Raw genomic sequence first — 19,894 nt, 5'->3', positions numbered from 1 at the left:
TAAAGAATCAGTTGGCTACCAATTCTGTATTTCCAAGTCCTTGGCCAACACTGGCACGCCTCCTGCTTTGCGCACCTGTGCTATTTACGATCACTCACTTCTATTCAGTCTCCCCTCTGTATACATGGGGAAGAAAATTAGGCTTTCAGCATTTATTTCTAATATACCCACTCTTTTGCAGCTGCATTTCTCTATTTCCCCAAGGCAAATGCTGCAAAGGAACATGAGACTGACCTGTTCTTCAGCAGCTCCTGCTGGCTCTAGGGGTGATCTCTTCCTCCCAAAAGCCTTGAAAGCATTCCAGCCATACAAATGAGTTTGTTTAGGACAATTCCACTGGAGAATGAGAAGTAGGCTTGAAAACCGTAAGGTTACATTTCATTAGCTAATACTTTACTAGGCTTTCCACGGTTCTAATCCATCTTGCATGAGACATGCAATTTACCCACGGAGAAGCTGCTTCATTTGCTTCAGCACTCACTATTTAAGTACCTGTGTTGAAGTAGTCACTGTTTAAACGAGGCTTTAAAATGTAACAGTTTGGGAAACACACACAGAGAAACCAGCCAGCTCCTGAAAGATCCTGCTGAAAGCTGTGTTAATTTTTGTGAGGGACAATATTTGGTGTAAGAGAGGTCAGTGTAAAACTGTAGCAGTAACTGTATAACAGGTTATGTTTAACACACAGAAGACACAAGGTTTCTGTAAGAGGAGCAATGACAGCAGTCAACCTTTAGAGGCATTAATTTTGGAGCCTGAGATGTTCAAAAACTATGCAACAGCAACAATTTAGCATCCTGTATGCCGCTAAGCCCTTTAGCAAGCCAAGATGGGATTTTCCAAGAACCTCAAGTTAGTATTTGTTAACACTGATTCTGATGTTACGATATAGGAGCAGTGTCAATACAATGCACCAGAAGAAGACACTCCAAATCTATCACAGCAAGTGGACTGAATAATGGTTGTAAAAAATAAAATTGTCATGGAGACCCAGTCAAAACAGAAAAGAGGTAATTTCCATCAATAAAGTCCTCTGCACGTCATTGTCTCACTCTTGTCAAACCAGAGACATTTTGAGTCTAAGAACAGCCACTGTCCTCTGCTAGAATGTTTACTAACGGTTTTAGTAACACAGTACATTAAATTTGTATCTTCTTGTTCTCTATCATACCTGCGGTACTTCTTACAATAAATTCAATACCTTTCTTAGGACTGTTTAGAAAGACAATTAAAACCGGTTATTTGGCCTATCTTTATATAATTAAACATTATCTATGCTTTTCTTGCCAGCTACCATCTTTGTCATGTAGTCTGCTGGATAAATATCTCCCAGTACATTAAAAAGAGTATAAAATGTATGCTAAACTTTGCAAAAACACACTACACACTACCACCATGTTACTGACTTTGTATTAATTCTGCATAAGACACCTTCAGATACCAAGCCTGTGTTGACAGAGCAAATAGGTATCATAGAATAGTTTGGGTTGGAAGGAAGCTTTAAAGGTCCAACCTCCACTGCAATAAGCAGGAACATCTTCAACTAGATCAGGTTGCTGAGAGCACTGTCCAGCCTGATCTTGAATGTTTCCAGGGATGAGGCATCTACCACCTCTCTGGGCAACCTGTTCCAGTGTTTCACCACCCTCATGCTGAAAAATTTCTACCTTATACCTAGTCTAAATCTACCCTCTTTTAGTTTAAAACCATTAATTACCCCTTGTCCTATTGCTACAGGCCCTACTAAAAAGCCTGTCCCCATCTTTCTTGTAAGCCCCCTTTAAGTATTGAAAGGCCGCAATAAGGTCTCCCCAGAGCCTTCTCTTCTCCAGGCTGAACAGCACCAACTCTCTCAGCCTCTCCTCATAGGAGGATCATTTTTGTGGCTCTCCTCTGGATCCTCTCCAACAGGTCCATGTCTTTCCTGTACTGAGGACTCCAGAGCTGGATGCAGTACTCCAGGTGAGGTCTGACCAGAGCAGAGCGGGAGAATCCCCTCCCTCGACCTGCTGGCCACACTTCTTTTGATGCAGCCCAGGATAGGGTTGGCTTTCTGGGCTGCGAGCACACATTGCTGGCTCATGTCCAGTTTTTCATCCACCAGTACCCCCAAGTCCTTCTCCTCAGGGCTTCTCTCAATGCCTTCATCCCCCAATGTGTATTGATTCCAGGGGTTGCCGCGACTCAGGTGCAGGAGCTTGCACTTGGCCTTGTTGAACCTCATGAGGTTCACATGGGCCCACTTCTCAAGCTTGTCCAGGTTCCCCTGGATGGCATCCCTTCCCTCTAGCAAATCAGCTGCACAACTCAGCTTGGTGTCATCCACAAACTCAATCCCACTATCATATGTCACTGATGAAGTGAATACATAGTGTTAGTCCCAGTACAGACCCTTGAGGGACACCACTTGTTATTGGTTTCCACTTGGACATTGAGCTTGGACATTGACTATAATTCTTTGGACACGGCCATCCAGCCGATTCCTTATCCTTCCCTAGCGTTACCATCTAGCCTTGCATATGAAGAATTTAGAACAGAAATGCCTAATAAAAACCACTAACTATGGACCTGCTCTGTGCCATACTGTCCTGTGACACTAAGTACTCAGTATATAAAACAAGAAAACTAACGCTACAATTACCTTTATATGCCACTATGGAATGTAAAAAAAAACACCAAGGGGGACTGAAAATGGAAACCCAGAAACAACTTTCTCTTAGAAGATCCAAATATGAACTTTATGGCTCCAATCCATTTCACTAAAACTGCCTAGGGGGCAAAGATAACAACAATGAAAACAATTTTTAAGGCCAGCCATCTGATTTGGCTAGATACTAAAGGTAGTAAAAGGCATATTAGATCTGTAGCCTTCTTAGTGTCAGGCTGCAAGTTCTGGCTCCTGCTTAAGTTCTTTAAAAAACCACCAAGAAATACAGAAAGATGGTTAAGCTCTTTTCCCCAGTATCTGAGAAGCACCTGTACTGTTTTTGCTAGGGACAATATGTCCAAATTTAAAGGCTTTCACAGCAGGAGACTGAGTGTCTAACTGAACAAGACTAGCAAGCTAAAAAGCTTATGTACCTGCTTTTTTTATTTTTCCTTTGGATTTTTTTTTTCTTTTTTGCATTACTGTGAGAATCCATACCTTTCATGTTTCCAATCTTCCCCTTGTTTGGCTTGGATTGCATTCTGATCCACTTCTGTTTCAGCAATCCCTGCTGTTTCAAGGACTTCGAACCTTAAGTTCTAAGCAGGACAGTATTTTCTAAAAAAGTGATCTTTCTATAAAAAAGAGGTCTTTACAAGGTATTACTATCAACCTGTTCCATGAATGGTAAAAGTCATTGTCAGACAAACAAAATTCACTCACTAGTGACTAGAAGTAAATTAAAAAAAAAAACAATTTCCACACAGTTTGTAGAGCATAGGTTTCATTTACTTTATTTACTAGACAAGAAGCAGCAGATTATTTTACTGAAGTCAAACTGTATTAAAAAATGAAATGCATACATTCAAAACAGTCAAGCACATTCATCACTTAAAACAGAAACTAAAACCAGTTGTTGAGATCAATGCAGCAGCAAAATGCCAGCACAGTGTTCAGGACACTGGCAGCAAAGTACTTTTCTGTACCGTTCTGTAAGTCACATAAGTACATCTTCAGGCACAAATTTGGCTTAGGACTGATTTTTTTTAAGAAGAACATTCATTCATTACACAACTGCTGCTGTGAAAGAACCACCACAATTATTAAACCATGTCTTCTAGCACACAAACAAAAAATACTGCTTTTAAAAAAAAGACAGAAATAAAAAATATGGATAATGTATAAAAATAGTATAATTTTATTTTGAAGTTGTCTGTTCAGTTTGTGTGGTGTGTTTCTGAAGCGAATCGTAACCATTTGCCTTGTCAAAGGAAAAGATGGGAGGCAGAAATAGCAAAGCAAATAGCGTATCTGTGAATCTGCTTTCTTAGATCTTATTTGATGAGACTGCAACAGAGTATTACCTAGCCTTTCCTTTCCTCCATCAACGAAAAGGTATCGCTGAATAGAGGATGCTAACTCACTACTGACTTCTCTCTTTGGCCCCTGTCTGATCCAGCTTGACAGTAAAGCTATTCCAAGTTTAAAAAATACTTAAAATCTAACTTTAGCCATCTTATACACTATCAAGCATGATAAAGATTATAAAAGCTGTCTTATACATTATAATTGGTCAACATTTACTCCATCCTTTTATGCTTGTAACAATTTTTGAAGATACTGTAACCTCTGGGAATTCGAAAGTGGTAACACTCCTTCCTGTGAGCACCCAAATTTCAAGGTCCATCCAGGTTGTTACTGCTTTGGCAGGATGACTGAACACTGCACTGTTGTCTGAAATACAAAATCAAAGTAGATGAATGCCTCCTCTGCCAATGCAGAGCAGAATTACTCTTCAACATAAAGGCAGGCTACATAGCTTCCGTTTGGATTACAAAGATGTGTAACTCTTTGCATGTGCATTTTATCTCCAACTTCCTCCAACACCACAAAAGTTAAAAGAAATACAGGGAGAGCATACCCTACAACAGTTCAAGGACTTGTCATTGTAACTTCTTAACCTATGTAATAGGCTTGAGAACCACAGGTATTGAGAACAACAATCACATTGCAGAAACACTGAATTAAGGACTTTAGGCTCACAGGTTACAAATGAAAAGTTGTGCAGCTTGCTTTTCGTTTTTAAGGCTAGCATACTGGCTTACACACATCACATTCACAGAAAGCTCTTTACAAATATAATCAGAATGTTCTGAAAATGAAGTTCCTTTAAAAAGAAGCCATTTCTACAGGTTTCTTCATCAATTTTGAAGTATAGCTATCAAGAACAGAAAACTTTCTCTAAAGGTGAACTGATTGGGATTGAATGAAACACTCATGTTATGCAGGGACAGGCAACTTTGACATCAGCCACATTCAAGGGTAGGACCTGGGAAACACTTCAGTTTCAGCTCTTTTGAAAGGACCTTAGCCTGCAAGAACCACATGATGTAGACCAAAGCAACTACAGTTGAAGTGAAGCACTGAAGAATTTCCCCATCCACCTTATTCACCCAAGCCAATTTGCTCTAGTCACATAAATACGTTCACTGATTTCATTGGGATATTTTTTTAAGAAAATTACTCCAGAATATTTATAAGACCAAAGCTTTACATACATAAATTATGAATGTCAGTTTCAGTGACAGACTAGAAAAAATGACTGAAAAATGTTAACTTTTATGCCCTTCAACTTGTTAGCTACCAAACATATTAAAGTCCAAGTATGTCAACGATGAAGTATGCTGAAACACATCTACAGATACCTTACCCAATCTAAACTATCCCACAGCATTCATTTACCACAGCTCCCTTATCAAAGTACAACATTATTCCTTGTGTCAGAGTTCTGACAAATATAATTTCACACAGGCAAGTACAGAAGTTCAAAAAAGGCAGGCAGTATCAGCAGGTCTCCTCACAGGGTCAAGAAGTTTATGTGAGGAGCATTCACAGAAGCTCTGACACCTTACCACAAGCTGATTTTCTTACACCCATGCTGTAAGAAAAATCATATCTAACATAACATTCCTCTTACCATCCCCGTGGGGATTCTCTCCCGATCCTCATGTGGTTCAACCTTACTGTAATAAAGGTACAAAGCTCAATTCCCAGTTGTTACGAGTTAAAATTCTTTTCAACAAGACAGTTTTTCCTCTCTCACCAATGCTTTTCCTACCAAAGATAAGAATATACTAGATTGGTTCCCTTTTGAAATTGTCTGCTGTCACCAATTTGTTTACTTCATTCAGCAACAAGCCCACATTTTACTTGATCAGCTTTTGATATCCATGCAGTGGCTGAAGTTCTTGTTGCCTCTGATGTCCCTTTCCAAGTGTCAACTATAGGCAAGCTTTGGTTTTCCTGAAACCATCCCTACATGCCTGCTCTTGCTTCTGGATTCCCTCTTTGTAGCTTGTCCCTGCTTCCAACCCTTGAATGCTGCATTTTCACACTGGAGCTCTCTTTCCTGTTCAGCCAAGTCAGTCTCCTGATTGGTCTTTCTATGGATCACTCCTGTGCTTGGAGAATGCTGCCCTTAAAGACCTGCTAGCTTTCTGGAGCTGCTTGCTCCTTCAGAACTGCCTCCCATGAGGTGATACCTACTAGTCCACTGGTTAAACCCCAGTATGCTCACTTGAACTCCAGCATCTGTACTCTGTTACTTGCTTTCCTCGCTCCCCACAGGATGCTGAATGCCACTATTTCATGAGCATTACAGCAACAACTGCCAGTGATTATCACCTCACTAAACAATTCTTCCCAGTGAACAGCAGATTCAGCTGTACATCACCCACGGCTGACCCATCCTATCCAGAAATTTCCCTGACACCAGCCAGAAATCACTTGCACCACTGTGATCAATAGCATCATCTGTTTTCCTGATCCGTGACATAAATACAAAGTTGTCATACCCTCTTCTGAAAGAGTAAGGGCTTTGTACCCTGGCCATGCCTCAAAATGACAGGCTGTAGGAAGATGCTGTGCCTGCAGAAAAGTTTGCTCCAAACTTTTTTTTCAAGCTCATGTAACCTGAGCCTGGAGAATGATCTCTTTTTACAGCGACAAAGCCAGGAAATACTGGCGTAAAGACATCTCAGGCAGTTAAAAAATAGTAACTTTCAAACTACACTTAAACTCACTGGCATATCATGGATGAAGAGACACATAGGCAAGCAGCCTATCCTTTAGCAGAAACAGTCCTTGGACATCTTTGCTTCAACACTCCAGGGTTTCCTAAAGACTACTGTGAGATTCGGAGGTGACACCACCACATGCGCGTGGGTGGGTGGGATGCATACCTCCATGGGAGGAGACAGATTAACGCAGCTGGACAAAGAGACTGGCAGCATATTTTCTTCTGCCTGGTGAAGCTCCTCCAGTCGTAACAGCCAGATTACAGAGCTCAGAAAGGAAAAGCTGTGTCCATGTAGAGCTTTACGGTTTCACTTGCTTCCCCAAAACACTAGAAACAGACACCGGCAAATGCCCATTTCAGATGCCCAGCTGAGGCCTGGATACAGGCTGGGAAGGCTTTACGTCGCCACTGATCGCAGAGTACCAGCTGCAGTCTTGCTCAGCTCCTCCCTTGTCTGCACTCCTTACCACAAGGCATGCAAGAGGTGTTGCCTTCAAGCTCTAGGAAAAGGTGCCTCCAAAAAAGACCAATTCAAAAAACCCCACCATTTGGCCTTCAAAATTCCCAAAGTAAAATATACAGAAGAACACTTCACAGCTACATAGAGAACAGTTTTTAAAAACTCTTTATGGTTCAACTACACTACAGAGGCACATACATATGTATCTGTTTGCTGTATTGCATAATTACCTCTCTCCTTATTCACTAACACAGAAACCTAGGACCAATCCTTCACCTACTTTATCATTATTTAATGCCTCAAACAGAAGGATTTTTAGCCTTTCCTGCCCTTCCTAAGTAAAATCAGAGGAAGCCTCCAAAGCCTCAGACTTTCCTGTCAGTTTTCCAGAGTACTTGGTTGTGTTAAATCAGAAACAATTGTGGCTCCTACTCTCCTGACATAAAATCTCAAGCCCCACTACCAACACATAGTTCCTGCTTCCAGTTCTTCTAGTGCCTTCAGACCAAATCACTTTCTCAGTGTATTATCACTCAAACCAAGCCACTATCATCAAAGAGCATAAACACGTAAGAATTGCCAAGCCCAGATGAAACTATCTCAATATTCATTACTGATACCAGGCAGTAGCAGATGCTTAAGAGAAAGAGTGCAAGAAGCTACCTTAGAATGGAATGACCCTTCCGCTGGTGCATCGTATTTTCTTCTTTCAGCAAATTCAGGGACTGAGCTGGAGGAAGCACTTGCATCAGTGTTTTAAACAGCTGACAATGAACTGAAAGAAGGGTTAGGGTTCATTAAAGGCGAATCTTGCGAACTCAGTGCCAGCTCTTTCCAGTCACCTGCTCTTTCACTCCCGATGAAGAATCAAGACAATCATGCAAGGGAAAGCAACAGGACGCTGTTTACTTAAGTACACCTGCCAGAATTGGAGGCAGGTCCCTTAGTACCTAAGCAGGATTACATACTTGGGAAGTTTCCTTGCATGCCAGCATGACCAAAGTAGCTGAGGAATATCTAGCACATTTTTTTGATTATTTGTTCAAACTCTTAGTTTTTTTGAATAGCTAGGCATCTGTATTAAACAAAAAGTGTGGCCCAGTCCTCTGAAAATGTTTTCTGTGGATTGGAGGGGAGAAGGAGTATTGATTCTGCTGTGTCCCTTATCCATCCACGACACAACTTGCTAAAGACTGCAAAGGGGAAAGGGAAAAGTCAGTTACTTCTCACAAACGTACAGAGGGGACATTAAAATAGCTCTTTCAGATAACCAGGTGAGGAAGAGTCATAAACATAATCCAAGGCCTCCTAATAAAAAGTAGGTTTCCTAGTGAAGAATCAGCAAAAGACTCATTTCAAGGATTTGGGTTGGACCTCCACAAACCTGACCTGGTCAAGTATGCTTAAAAGTCTCTGGGGTGAATTTTGCTTAATACATCTTCCCTTTAGGACACTGACTAAACTAGAGATTACAGTCACTAACAAGAGAACCATATTGTAAATGAAACTGGAAATTTGATCCCAATCAGAAGACATGGAAGATTTTTACAGCACATACAGTTCCGTGGATAGCTGAATTTCAGGGACACATTTTCAGGTATATGAAGACATGAGTTATGTCGTGTTCGTCTTTCTTACCCATTCAAATTTCAGTCAACACAGTGATTTTCAGAAAAGAGAAAGAAAGAACCTAAGACAGGAGAGAGTCATCAGAGACTGGACTCTCTCAGAAGTTTCCTCAATAGGCTCCCTCCTTTTCAGACTGCTGCTGGTTCCACTAATGGAGATCTGTCTGCTCTCCATCTTTCACATTCCAGTTCTCTTTCCCTGTCTCCCACACCATGTCAACATAATCCTCAGTTGTTCTCGTGCTGCACGCTCTTGTACTCTTAGAAGTGGCTAGTTGTCACAAAAAGCTTGTCAAGAAGTTGGATAGACATCCAAACTATTTTAGCATTGTTCTTTCCCTCTGTGCTATAGCCAGAAACAAATCTCAAGCGTGAAATAAGAGATGATGTAAAACATGAAAGCAAACTCTTGCCTAAGAAAAATTCTGCCTCAGAACTCCCTCACCAATATATTTTGAAACGTCTTTCCTTTCCATTTTTTTTTCCATGCACTGTGGATTTGAAACCTGTGGGAGTACACAGTTGTAGTAATTTCAAACTGGTTATTACCCATATCTTGTAACAGACTCCTCTCCTTCTACATATTAAAGAGAACACAATGTTTTTGGTTTGGTTCAGCCTTCTCCACTTGACTTTCCATTGTTCTAAGATCTAAGCTAAAGCTGAGCAGAGGTACAGGTTTTTCATTTGCATACTCACATAGATTTGTATCTTACCTGTGCTATGAAGGGTAACACTTCATCAACCATATATGGATGTCTTTAAATTTTCACCTTTTGAAACACTTCTTGTAAAACTGAAGCAAGATCTTTGCAATAAAGCTTGTGAGAATCTTAATGAATTTGTTTGCCCATCTTGAATGGATTTGTTTTGTTGAAGCATGTACGCTAAGAAATTTTGATTTAAGCAGAAACATGTTGGAACATACACCTATATTATGTGTACATATGCATACACTGTCCCCAGTACTAACCAACCTCATGTGTGTACTTACTTTCAGGGTGTGCAGGGTGTCAGTCCATTCCATGGAACCTATCTGAGGTATAGCAGTAAGGAGTATGCTAGTAGCCTTATTCGCATTCCCTTTCAGCGTCTTTAAAACTTTATCCACTGAAACCTAGAAATACAATAAAACTGAGTGGTGTCTCTCAATTTTGATGGCACACGTTTTAAATTCCCAAATAAATTTGTTTAACTCATACATCTCTAAGTGAAAAGGTGAAGCCTTAAAATGTCATAATCCTTTTAGCCAGTAAAAACTTCCTTTCTCTGTGGGTGTATGTCTGATTCTATTTCACACGAGAACTAAAGCAGATACATCACTTTGCACAGAGCTGCAAAAGAAAAAACACCAGACAAATTATGGGAAGACAAGCTCATACACAGAGCTCACGAGGTTCATACACACAGACCCCCTGATTCAGACAAGAGGAGACAAAAGGTTTGCTAGCAGTGAGGCAGCTATAGGAAAATGAATGAGGTAGCAACAATTTATTCTGTTCTTACTTTCACAATCGTTCATCCAGAATAACTCAGTGATACTGATTTAGCTCAGTATGTGATCTCTTATCAAAACCTACAGGTTCTCATCCAGATCCCTCAGGACAAGACCCAGAGGAAAAAAAAGTTTCACTCACTGCTTCTTCATGTTCCTTCCAGCAGTCGTAATCTGTTGCCATGGCAATACTAGCATAACTCATTCCAGCTTCTTTCGCAAGAATCACTTCAGGCACTGTGGTCATGTTGATAACATCAGCTCCCCAGCTGCGAAACATCAAGCTTTCTGCTCGAGAACTGAAACGTGGGCCTTCAATTGTGATCACTGTCCCCTTGGAATGACACTGGAGCCCAAGCTTCTTGGCAGTCTCAATAAGAACCTGCAAAACATGCCAATATCGGAAAAGGAATAATTCCCCTGGTACATTGCTTTTGCATCCCACCAAAAAACTTACACAGAAAAGAAATCAGCTTTATACAAAACAGTGAAACTTCATATGGCTACAGCTGTCCAAAACCAAGGATCAGTTTCAGTTTCATCCTGCAAGAAAACTGAATAGTCCTACTAACAGGAATGATCTTGAACTTACCTGATTTTGTTAGTATCAGTTGGATTACTCTTTTTAATGCAGACCAAGAAGATTGGAAAACCGAAAATTTTTGCATGATATTTAAGTTGTGCTTACATTGAGAACAGAGTGGTGAAAACGCTCCACTGAGCACTACATCACCACATGCTGGAGTAGAGCTGGTGAGAACAGTAATAGGAAATTTACTTTTTGAAAGCAAAACTTTACAAGCATATACTTCAAAGAGTACCCCGGGAAACTGTAGAGAAATTATTACCACATTTTCCCAAGCCAGTGACTGAGCTGTACACTTTACATATACCGTGTACTTCACATTAGTCTTTACAGTTCCAGCTAGGACCTTGTATATGGCGGAATGATCATGACTTTCTCTCTTGGTAAATGGCCTGGGTAACACCAGTTGGTACAGTAGGAGTAAGAGTGTACCAGCATGTGCAAATGGGACACCTGTAACGATCCTGAGTAGGAAGGGGAAAGTAACTATGGCAACATCGGTTTAAAATGACCATCAACAGAAAAGTCTGAAAAGAAGTAAAAAATGCATGCAAAATTGTGACAGGACAGGAGAGACCTTCATAACACAGCAGCAGTAAAAACCTAGTCTGACACCACTAGAAGCTGCCTTGTCAGCACCATGACCTTCACACAGGCCAGGTGAAGCAGCCTCCCTGCAAAACGCCACGAGAAGCCTGCACTCCAGCTGGTTGGTCAACCCGCCATACATGGGTGCAACAAGCAGTGACACCTCAAGTGTGCTATGTGACCTTGCCAGGTGCCTCCTCGCTGGCATATGTATCAGTGGCTGGTGTGAAGCAGCACAAGTTCACATAAAGCTGGAGTACCCAGATCTCCCACTGCAGATGTGTATAAATAGGTAAACCTGCACTCCCAGAAGAGGGTGGGTGTGCCTGTAACACACATGTGCTGGGGAATGTGCACACAGATACGTGAATATGCATTCAGGGGTAAAGCAGAGCTTCTGGGGATTAGCCACAGAAGGACACTTAGAAATTCATAGGTGTTTATTAACATTCTGTAGGTTAATCTAGTATTAATCATACCTAATATTGTGGTTTATTGCTGATATTCATTCTGAATATATGATTCACCGATTGCCAGTTAATTACACATGGCTAATAAATCAATAGACAACGTCAACTGTCATTTGACTTAAACCACAGTTGAGCAGTATTTCCCTGAAACTCTTTACAAAGTTCCAACTTTACTTCCTATAAGATGTTGCAGTGAGCCCCAGTTCCTGAAAGCAGTAAAAACCAAGGAACCATTCATTGTTCAAAAGTCTGATGTCAGAGAAAAGATAAACTCCTTTCAGATTCTCATTTAACTTACAGTGCATAAACCAAATAAAACCGAGTATTTTCATGTATTTGCACAAATGCAATTTAATATAAAGTTTTCAGATGTTTTCATGCCAAATTCCTTAATTAGTCTATTCCATTAACAGTTGTGGCTTTATTATTATTGCCTTTATCTATGAAATTCCCCTGAATTAGGATAAACTGGGCTGAAATGATCCCAACACTTTTCAGGGATAGTTCCAGGAAAAAAAGTCACTTTTATCTGGTATTTTCAAATGAAGTGAAAGTATCCCTTTTCAGCCTCACTAAAAGCCCAAAACCACATGTTCTTTAAAACATCTGTCAGGCTGATTAGAATGCATAAGCTAATGAGATAATGATCACATGTGAGACTGGGAAGTACCTAAATGTTTTTTCTCTGTTTGAAAAGGAGCGTTTCTCTGTTGGCTTTTCAAAAAATGTAATACCCAAAGAACACTGTCTCTAGCTACTTAACAACTGAATGAAAACTAGCCCTGGTGTATGTTTCCTGCAACCTCAGGAAATGGCTTATGCGTATCTACTTACCTTTTTTAAAAAATGAGAAAGAGACACAGTGTGAAGTACTGCAAAACACTTAAGTAATAACACTGTTTTTAATCAATTTCAGAAAGTGTACAGTTAACTCTCAATAAAGTCCTTGTATCTGTTGTGACATGACATCATGCTCAAAGTCAGTAAGCAACTATATGCCAACTAATCTTTGGTAAGAGCATGTGCTAGGCTCTTGTTGCATGAAAAATGCAAAGTATTTTGCGTAGTTTGCTGCTCAATGGAAGAAGGGCAAAAGCATGCACATGTATAATATGTAGTGGTTTGTTTCCTCAGGAGATTTAAAATGTCTTTACTTCATTGCAAAACACCTTGACTCCCAGTGCACTGAAGCATTGTTCTATTAATAGTGCTGTGGACCTGCTGGTGGGTATCTCGAAACCACACTGTGTCTGGCCAATTAACAAAAATCGCCTTTAATGACACTGAAGTGAATTGGTGTCAGGAGCAGAACAGCTCAGTAGTACAAATATTTCTACATGCTCTGGGTACAGATTGGGCTACCTGCTTCACAATTCAGCTTTGTCCCACTCAGTGTAGTAACTGACTGCAGAGAGAGGAAGCCCCTTAGATGGATATGACTGATTCTGTAAGCATTCCTGTGCCCCTGGAGAATGTACCTCCTTGAAGCTTCTGATCAGAGCATTCCACAACAGCACAAAATGCACAGTTCAATCTTCACCTTCCCTTTTCCTCAGTTCTAAGAATAAGCTAAGCCGGCATATTTAATCAGAGATACACTCCTCCCAGAAGCTTATAAAGGTGTTGAAAAACAGAGCAGTGTTTCACACTGCTTAGTCTAAGTGTTTTTGAAGGTTGAAAATGTTGAAGTGGCAAAACTAAGAGCAACAGCTAAAAGGCTACTGTAATTTGGCTTGTTTCTAAGTTTAACTAAGCCTTGACTCTCCACCACCACCCACTGCTAAAACGCACAAAAGCTCGAATGCAATATTGTAATTTCTGTGAATATTGTAGTACTATTTATTTAATTCTTTGTATTAAGTGTGTAAAGTGCCTCTACCGTAACTGTAGTTTTATTCAGAACAAAAAGGAACTAATTACTAATTCCATTTTCCTGCTTTGTCCATTTTGTTGCTCTATTGGCTTGTTACCTGATAAATAAAGGTCTTTTGTCTTGTTATTAAGACCCCAGGGAAAGCTAGGTTGCCAACTGACATCTTCTGCATACCACCCTTAGGAAGACAGCTCCTATGGACACAAGATCTTTTACTTCCCATGACTTCCAAATGTTACATTTTTCCTTAATACCATGACATATCTGAGAAACAGGAAGGAAGAATTGCAGATTGCCTCTGTATTCTAAGAATGCATAATTCATAGAATCATAGAATACCAGGTTAGAAGGGACCTTAAGGATCATCTGGTCCAACCTTTCTTGGCAAAAGCATAGTCTATACAAGATGGGCCAGCACCCTGTCCAGCTGAATCTTAAAAGTGTCCAATGTTGGGAAATTACACTACTATATCATGAATAAATGCCACAAAAATAACATTGCTAAATACTATTACAAAATTCACTAACCTCTCTGGTTTTGGTGCAGAACGGCTCTGCCATTGGAATATGACATACTCCTGAAAGAGTGGAATGCTGCCCATCGTATAAAGTACAATGTCTCTTAGTTGTCCTAGAAAAGCAGAAAACATGCTCAGAGAGAAGAACAGGGATAAAACATAAAAGAAAGCAAGAAATTCAAACAAATCCAAAAACATAGCATTCCTGGGAGGGACCAAAAATATCAGTATGATATTAATGACCACCATTAATCCTGTTTTGCCTCTATACAAACCTTTCAGAATTGAGCTCAAGAGTATAAAACTGTTACTCTAGTACTGCTTTGTCAATTAATTAGAGAAAATCTATTGTTAACAAGATGCTGAAATGCTGATTTGTTCCAAAATGACACAAACAGCCACATTATGCTGTGATTCTACCCAAAAGAAATCAGCTGAATTTAACAGCCAGGCAAGTAATCTCAGAAAAAAGAGCACAGTAAGCTTTAAGGAAGGGAAAGAATCCAGTCTGAATTACCACAAAGCTAGTCAAAATAGAGCTTGTTCATATCATTAAATTCCCACCCTTTCAATGTAGGAATGCATAGGAACAGCTTCCTGAACAGAAGAGGTGTGAATTCAACCAGAAAAAACCTGGAACAGGATGTCTTCATTTTCTGAGAAACATTACGCACATGCATTGGCAGCTTCCAAGTAGAAGAATGCTTTTTCTCCCTTCTTTCAATTGAGAAACTGTTTCCTTGCATGGAAATGGTCAAACATGCTGCAGAAATTATTATCCAGCACGCCGCTTTGACAACTACTGGAACTGTTACCTGCTATCACTTTACCTTCAAATGCACTGCCTCAAGTTAATTCAGCCAACTGGGTGGTGAAAACCCTCAGGAACAAAATTTCAGACATTCCCTTCTTCCCCCCAGTATGTCACATATTATACTTTATAGGAGAAAAGTAAGACAACAGCCAAGTTCAATCCACACTTAAAATACAAAATCTCTGCTGGTAATACTGCTCACAACAGTTCCCCACCCAAGTCACGAGCAAATATTTAAAAGAAGGTTTTAAATACAAGTTACATATTAGAGAAGACTTGAAAACCAAAACAAAACACAATAGGGTAGCCTTAAGGATGAGATTATAAAATAGGAAAAGAGATCAGCAAATTAAGAACATATGCAAAATGGGATACTGCTGTTAAAATCGGTTGAAACACTACGATTAACTTTTCCTTGATGGGATAATGAAGAGCTGCAAATAGCATATATCTGATTTTACATAGTTTTTTTCAGTGTCTGCTAATGAATTATTTAGAATTGGAGGAAATGGGAAAAGTCATAATCCATTTCCTGCATTATAGTATTTCAGATGTTGTTAGTCAGGCCTTTTCACTCAGAAAAGCCCTGAGGAAAGATCACATATGTAGAAATATTAATCGCTGACTTTCAGATACGCTATGCTCTTTGGAGAGAACCTAATAAAGAAAACCCACTATGTTTAGCACCATACATAAAAACTGCATGGGAATAAGTAAAAACGGTAAGACCTGTGACTGCTCTGAGCAATGGACCACATGTGTTTGCACTCAGTGCAACAATTTCTCTTCTGCATGGAAGGCTGCAAATCTGCAAAGGCCACGGTCATTTGATATGGGGCCAGCTGATGTGTCTGTGCATTGCTAGCCTTAGGGTGAGAATAAAGGCAGATTTGAACCAATCTCTGATTCTTGCTATCTGTGAAGTAATGGCTGGCTCAGAGGAATGCCTTTTAGCCTTTCCTCCCTTCTGTAGCCCTGCTACTCAAGTCAGGCGTTTGGCCATCCTGATCTGTCCCACTCACCTGCCTGCAAGGCACAGGGCAGCAGCACATAATTTTCACTGCAATACCGTTTCTCTGTATCCCTTGCGGAGAGAATGAAGGTTATGGAATCACAGATGCTTTCCTTGCCTTACTCTCACAGAGACCAAGAGCCAGAGAGCAAACAACAGTATCTGCCTAAGGTTTGCTGCTCATTACAGGGGTTTCAAGACCTTCCCTAAGTACCCTGAGTGACTCCTTAGGGAGCCAGCAGGAAACAAGAAATAAGGAACTCAACAGCCACTCTTCAAAGACAATCTGCTCCTCAGATCTCACAGTTTTAATTGTGGAGAAGTACCGATGCTCTCCATCGCGAGGAAAGCCTGCTTAACAACAGGGCACGACTGAATGTTATACAATTGCCTGATTGTTTACATTAAAGCAGGAAGAAGTCACCAAGTGCCTGCCTAGAAACCAGCCACACTATTTGTAACACAAATACAGAAAGTACAGAGATGCCCCCAGTGGGGAAGATTAGAAGCAGCACCTGAAAGCATTGGATTGATAACTGCAAGCAACCAGCTAAGAGCTGGGGCTGCGAGCTGGGGCTGCGTAGCTCCTGCTGGCTGTCTGACCTCTGTAGGGGTCTACGGAGAATCCCCACCAGACCTTCATGCTGCCTCTGTACCAAACAGTGGACTGTGGTACAGGATAAAAGGGAATTCTTTCCCTGGAAAAGGGGCATGTTTGTTTTTATGCATAACCGCTTGTGTATCAAGCTCAAGGAGACAGTGGTACTCCTAGTGCAAGCAAACCCTTGCACTGTTGCATAGTTTTGCTGTGCCTGCCTTGCCCTTACCGCTTTTTCAAATTCGAATCTGCATGTACGGCAATTTTGAAGTGTGCCCAGAGTTTGTATTCCACACTCTGCAGCAATAGCCACACTTTTCATCAGTCAGTAAGGTGGCTTTCGCTCCTTCATTTTGATTTTATCACAGTAACACAAGATGTTCTGGCAATGCTGACTATGACTGATGCTAGGAAGCAAAATCCAACTCAAATAAGAGTGAACAAACCAATCATTTCCATCTGTGACAAACAGTCCTCTATCACTTGCATTATCACCTTCCCCTTTCTTCCAGTAATGTTGAATTATCAATAAGCTGTTAGTAATTAAAGAACAAAATTAAAATTCACACTGGTATCTGCTGCATAAAAAGCAGTCTCAGCATGCTTTGCCACTTCAAGGGACACTGAAAGAAAATTCTCCCATTAAAAATTTTAGAGTATAACAATACTGTAATAATTGTAGCGGTGCATGTGACACAAAGAATTCAAACAATAAAGTTGGCAGCTGTTACAGAATTTCTTTATGAAGCTATTTTCTGCACCTTCCTGATTGAACTGAGTCATCCAAGCAAGCAGTTACCTTCTTACTCTTCTTTTCCTAGCAAACATCAGCAGCAAACCAAACAGAAAGTATTAAAAAGCCCCTAATCAGTCTGATCCAGCCAGGTGACTAACAGCGCTGTAATAAACTAACAGAAGACAAAGGCATAAAAAAAAATTCTTCCAGATTTTTTTTTGTCACTTGTTTCAAAGAAGAGAACAAATGTTGTAGCCCATAATAGTACCTGTGGTTACTTTTGGATGTGGAAGTAGGGAGAACACCATGTAAATATTTTAGTACTTACTTAACAAAATGTATCTTTTATTGTTTAAACACACACACAAATAGATAAGCATGAAGAAAATACAGACTCTATATATGAAATCAAACACTTACTAGGAGTGCTAATGATCTACAGAATTAAGCTCTCAGAAGTCTGGAAATGCTATATAGTTCTAATTACACCTATTCAGTGTTTCCCACTACAAGTCAAACGTATGCCCGAAACTAGGCAGAAGTCCTACACAACTCCATATTGAGATCCTGTCATTAATGCTATAGTGTGAATGCCCAAGGGAAGCACATTACAACTGCTGCCTACAGCTTTCTGCTCAATTCTACGTCTTCTCCCATTCCCATTCACTATTCCTTCTTCTTGCTTCATATCTGAAAGGAGAGCCATGATGTGCTCCTTATTGAGAACTAGAGCCCAGATACTAAAAGGTACCTGGACATCTAGAAGGCACTGATTTTAATGGCAGCTTGAGTAAATCCTTCCCATCTAGACCCAAGTCTCTTTCCTGTGCAGTGCCTGGCATGGGTTAATCACTATATAGAAGCCAGTGTACCTTTCCACAAAAATAATCAACTGTTTCTGCAGCTTTAACCAGTACCTTCTTTCCAAGACTGCTGACACAGTTTGTTTGCAGGACCCTGATCTATCATTAGAAGGTGTTTCAGAAAAATTGCATCTTTTCAGACTTCGGTGGACAATTATTCTATTTTATCACATGAAAGTATCTTCCCGTCAGCAGTACTGTTTTCATAATGATTTATGATACATAATGCAATCACTCTTACAGATGATACACCACTGTGAAAGGCAAAAATGCAGACCCTACCTCTAAAGAACCAGCAGTCTAACACCCACTGGCAAAAACCATCAGGGAAACAGACTTACCACAGAAATCAAACTGTCAAATGAAACAGACTATTACAACTTGTCAGTTTTCTGAAGGGCAAGCTAGTCACGATTTTAAAATTTGTTTTACATATTGTTTTCCACACTGAAACATTCTCATGTGCTTTTCTGAGAAGCTTCTTGGTTTCCGGAAGCCATGAAACAAGTCCCCACAAGTTCCCATTCTTCTACATCGAAATGAAAACTTACTTGCTGTGGTGGGTTGACCCTGGCTGGACGCCAGGTGCCCACCAAAGCTGCTCTATCACTCCTCCTCCTCAGCTGGACAGGGGAGAGAAAATACAATGAAAGGCTCATGGGTTGAGGTAAGGACAGGGAGAGATCACTCAGCAACTATTGTCATGGGGAAAACAGACTCGACGTGGGCAAAATTAATTTAATTTATTACCAATCAAATCAGAGTAGGGTAATGAGAAATATCCCCCACCCTTCCCTTCTTCCTGGTCTCAACTTCACTCCTGATTTTCTCCACCTCCTCCCCCTGAGTGGCACAGGGGGAGGGGGAATGGGGGTTGAGGTCAGTTCATCACGTTTCTGCTGCTCCTCCTTCCTCAGAGGGAGGATTCCTCACACTCTTCCCCTGCTCCAGCATGGGGTGCCTCCCACAGGAGACAGTTCTCCACGAACTTCTCCAATCTGAGTCCTTCCCACGGGCTGCAACTCTTCACAAACTGCTCCAGCGTGGGTCCCTTTGATGGGGTGCAGTCCTTCAGGAACAGACTGCTCCAGCATGGGTCCCCTCTCTCCATGGGTCCACAGGTCCTGCCAGAAGCCCGCTCCAGCACACGCTACCCACGAGGTCACAGCCTCCTTTGGGCATCCACTTGCTCTGGTGTGGGGTCCTCCATGGGCTGCAGGTGGATATCTGCTTCACCGGGGATCTTCATGGGCTGCAGGGGGACAGCCTGCCTCACCGTGGTCCAGGCGAATCTCTGCTCCAGCTCCTGGAGCACCTCCTCCCCCTCCTTCTTCACTGACCTTGGCATCTGCAGAGTTGTTTCTCTCACATGTTCTCACTCCTCTCTTCTCCAGCTGCCGTTGCCCAGTTGTTTTTCCCCCTTCTTAAACATGTTATCACAGAGGCTCCACCACCATTGCTGATGGGCTTGGCCTTGGCCAGTGGTGCATCTGTCTTGGAGCCAGCTGGCATTAGCTCTGTCGAGCAT

The 19,894-nt window shown here is 41.0% G+C and overlaps 1 protein-coding gene across 1 annotated transcript in view; it reads right to left on the bottom strand.

Annotated features, from left to right (window-relative positions):
- Positions 1–3,475: 3,475 nt before the first annotated feature.
- The window catches only part of MTAP (methylthioadenosine phosphorylase), a 33,070-nt gene continuing 16,651 nt past the window's right edge, over positions 3,476–19,894 (bottom strand). Inside the window, exons 5-8 of the mRNA XM_059834037.1 lie at positions 14,354–14,456; positions 10,451–10,690; positions 9,808–9,930; positions 3,476–4,381 (exon numbers count right to left, since the gene is read on the bottom strand). Of these exons, the coding sequence (XP_059690020.1) occupies positions 4,343–4,381; positions 9,808–9,930; positions 10,451–10,690; positions 14,354–14,456 (505 nt within the window). The 3' untranslated portion in view covers positions 3,476–4,342. The remainder of the gene's footprint in view (positions 4,382–9,807; positions 9,931–10,450; positions 10,691–14,353; positions 14,457–19,894) is intronic.

The sequence above is a fragment of the Gavia stellata genome, chromosome Z, assembly GCF_030936135.1.
Source record: "Gavia stellata isolate bGavSte3 chromosome Z, bGavSte3.hap2, whole genome shotgun sequence".
NCBI lineage: Eukaryota > Metazoa > Chordata > Aves > Gaviiformes > Gaviidae > Gavia > Gavia stellata.
Note: the sequence above shows the minus strand (reverse complement) of the source record. Positions and strands in the feature narration are given on the sequence as shown.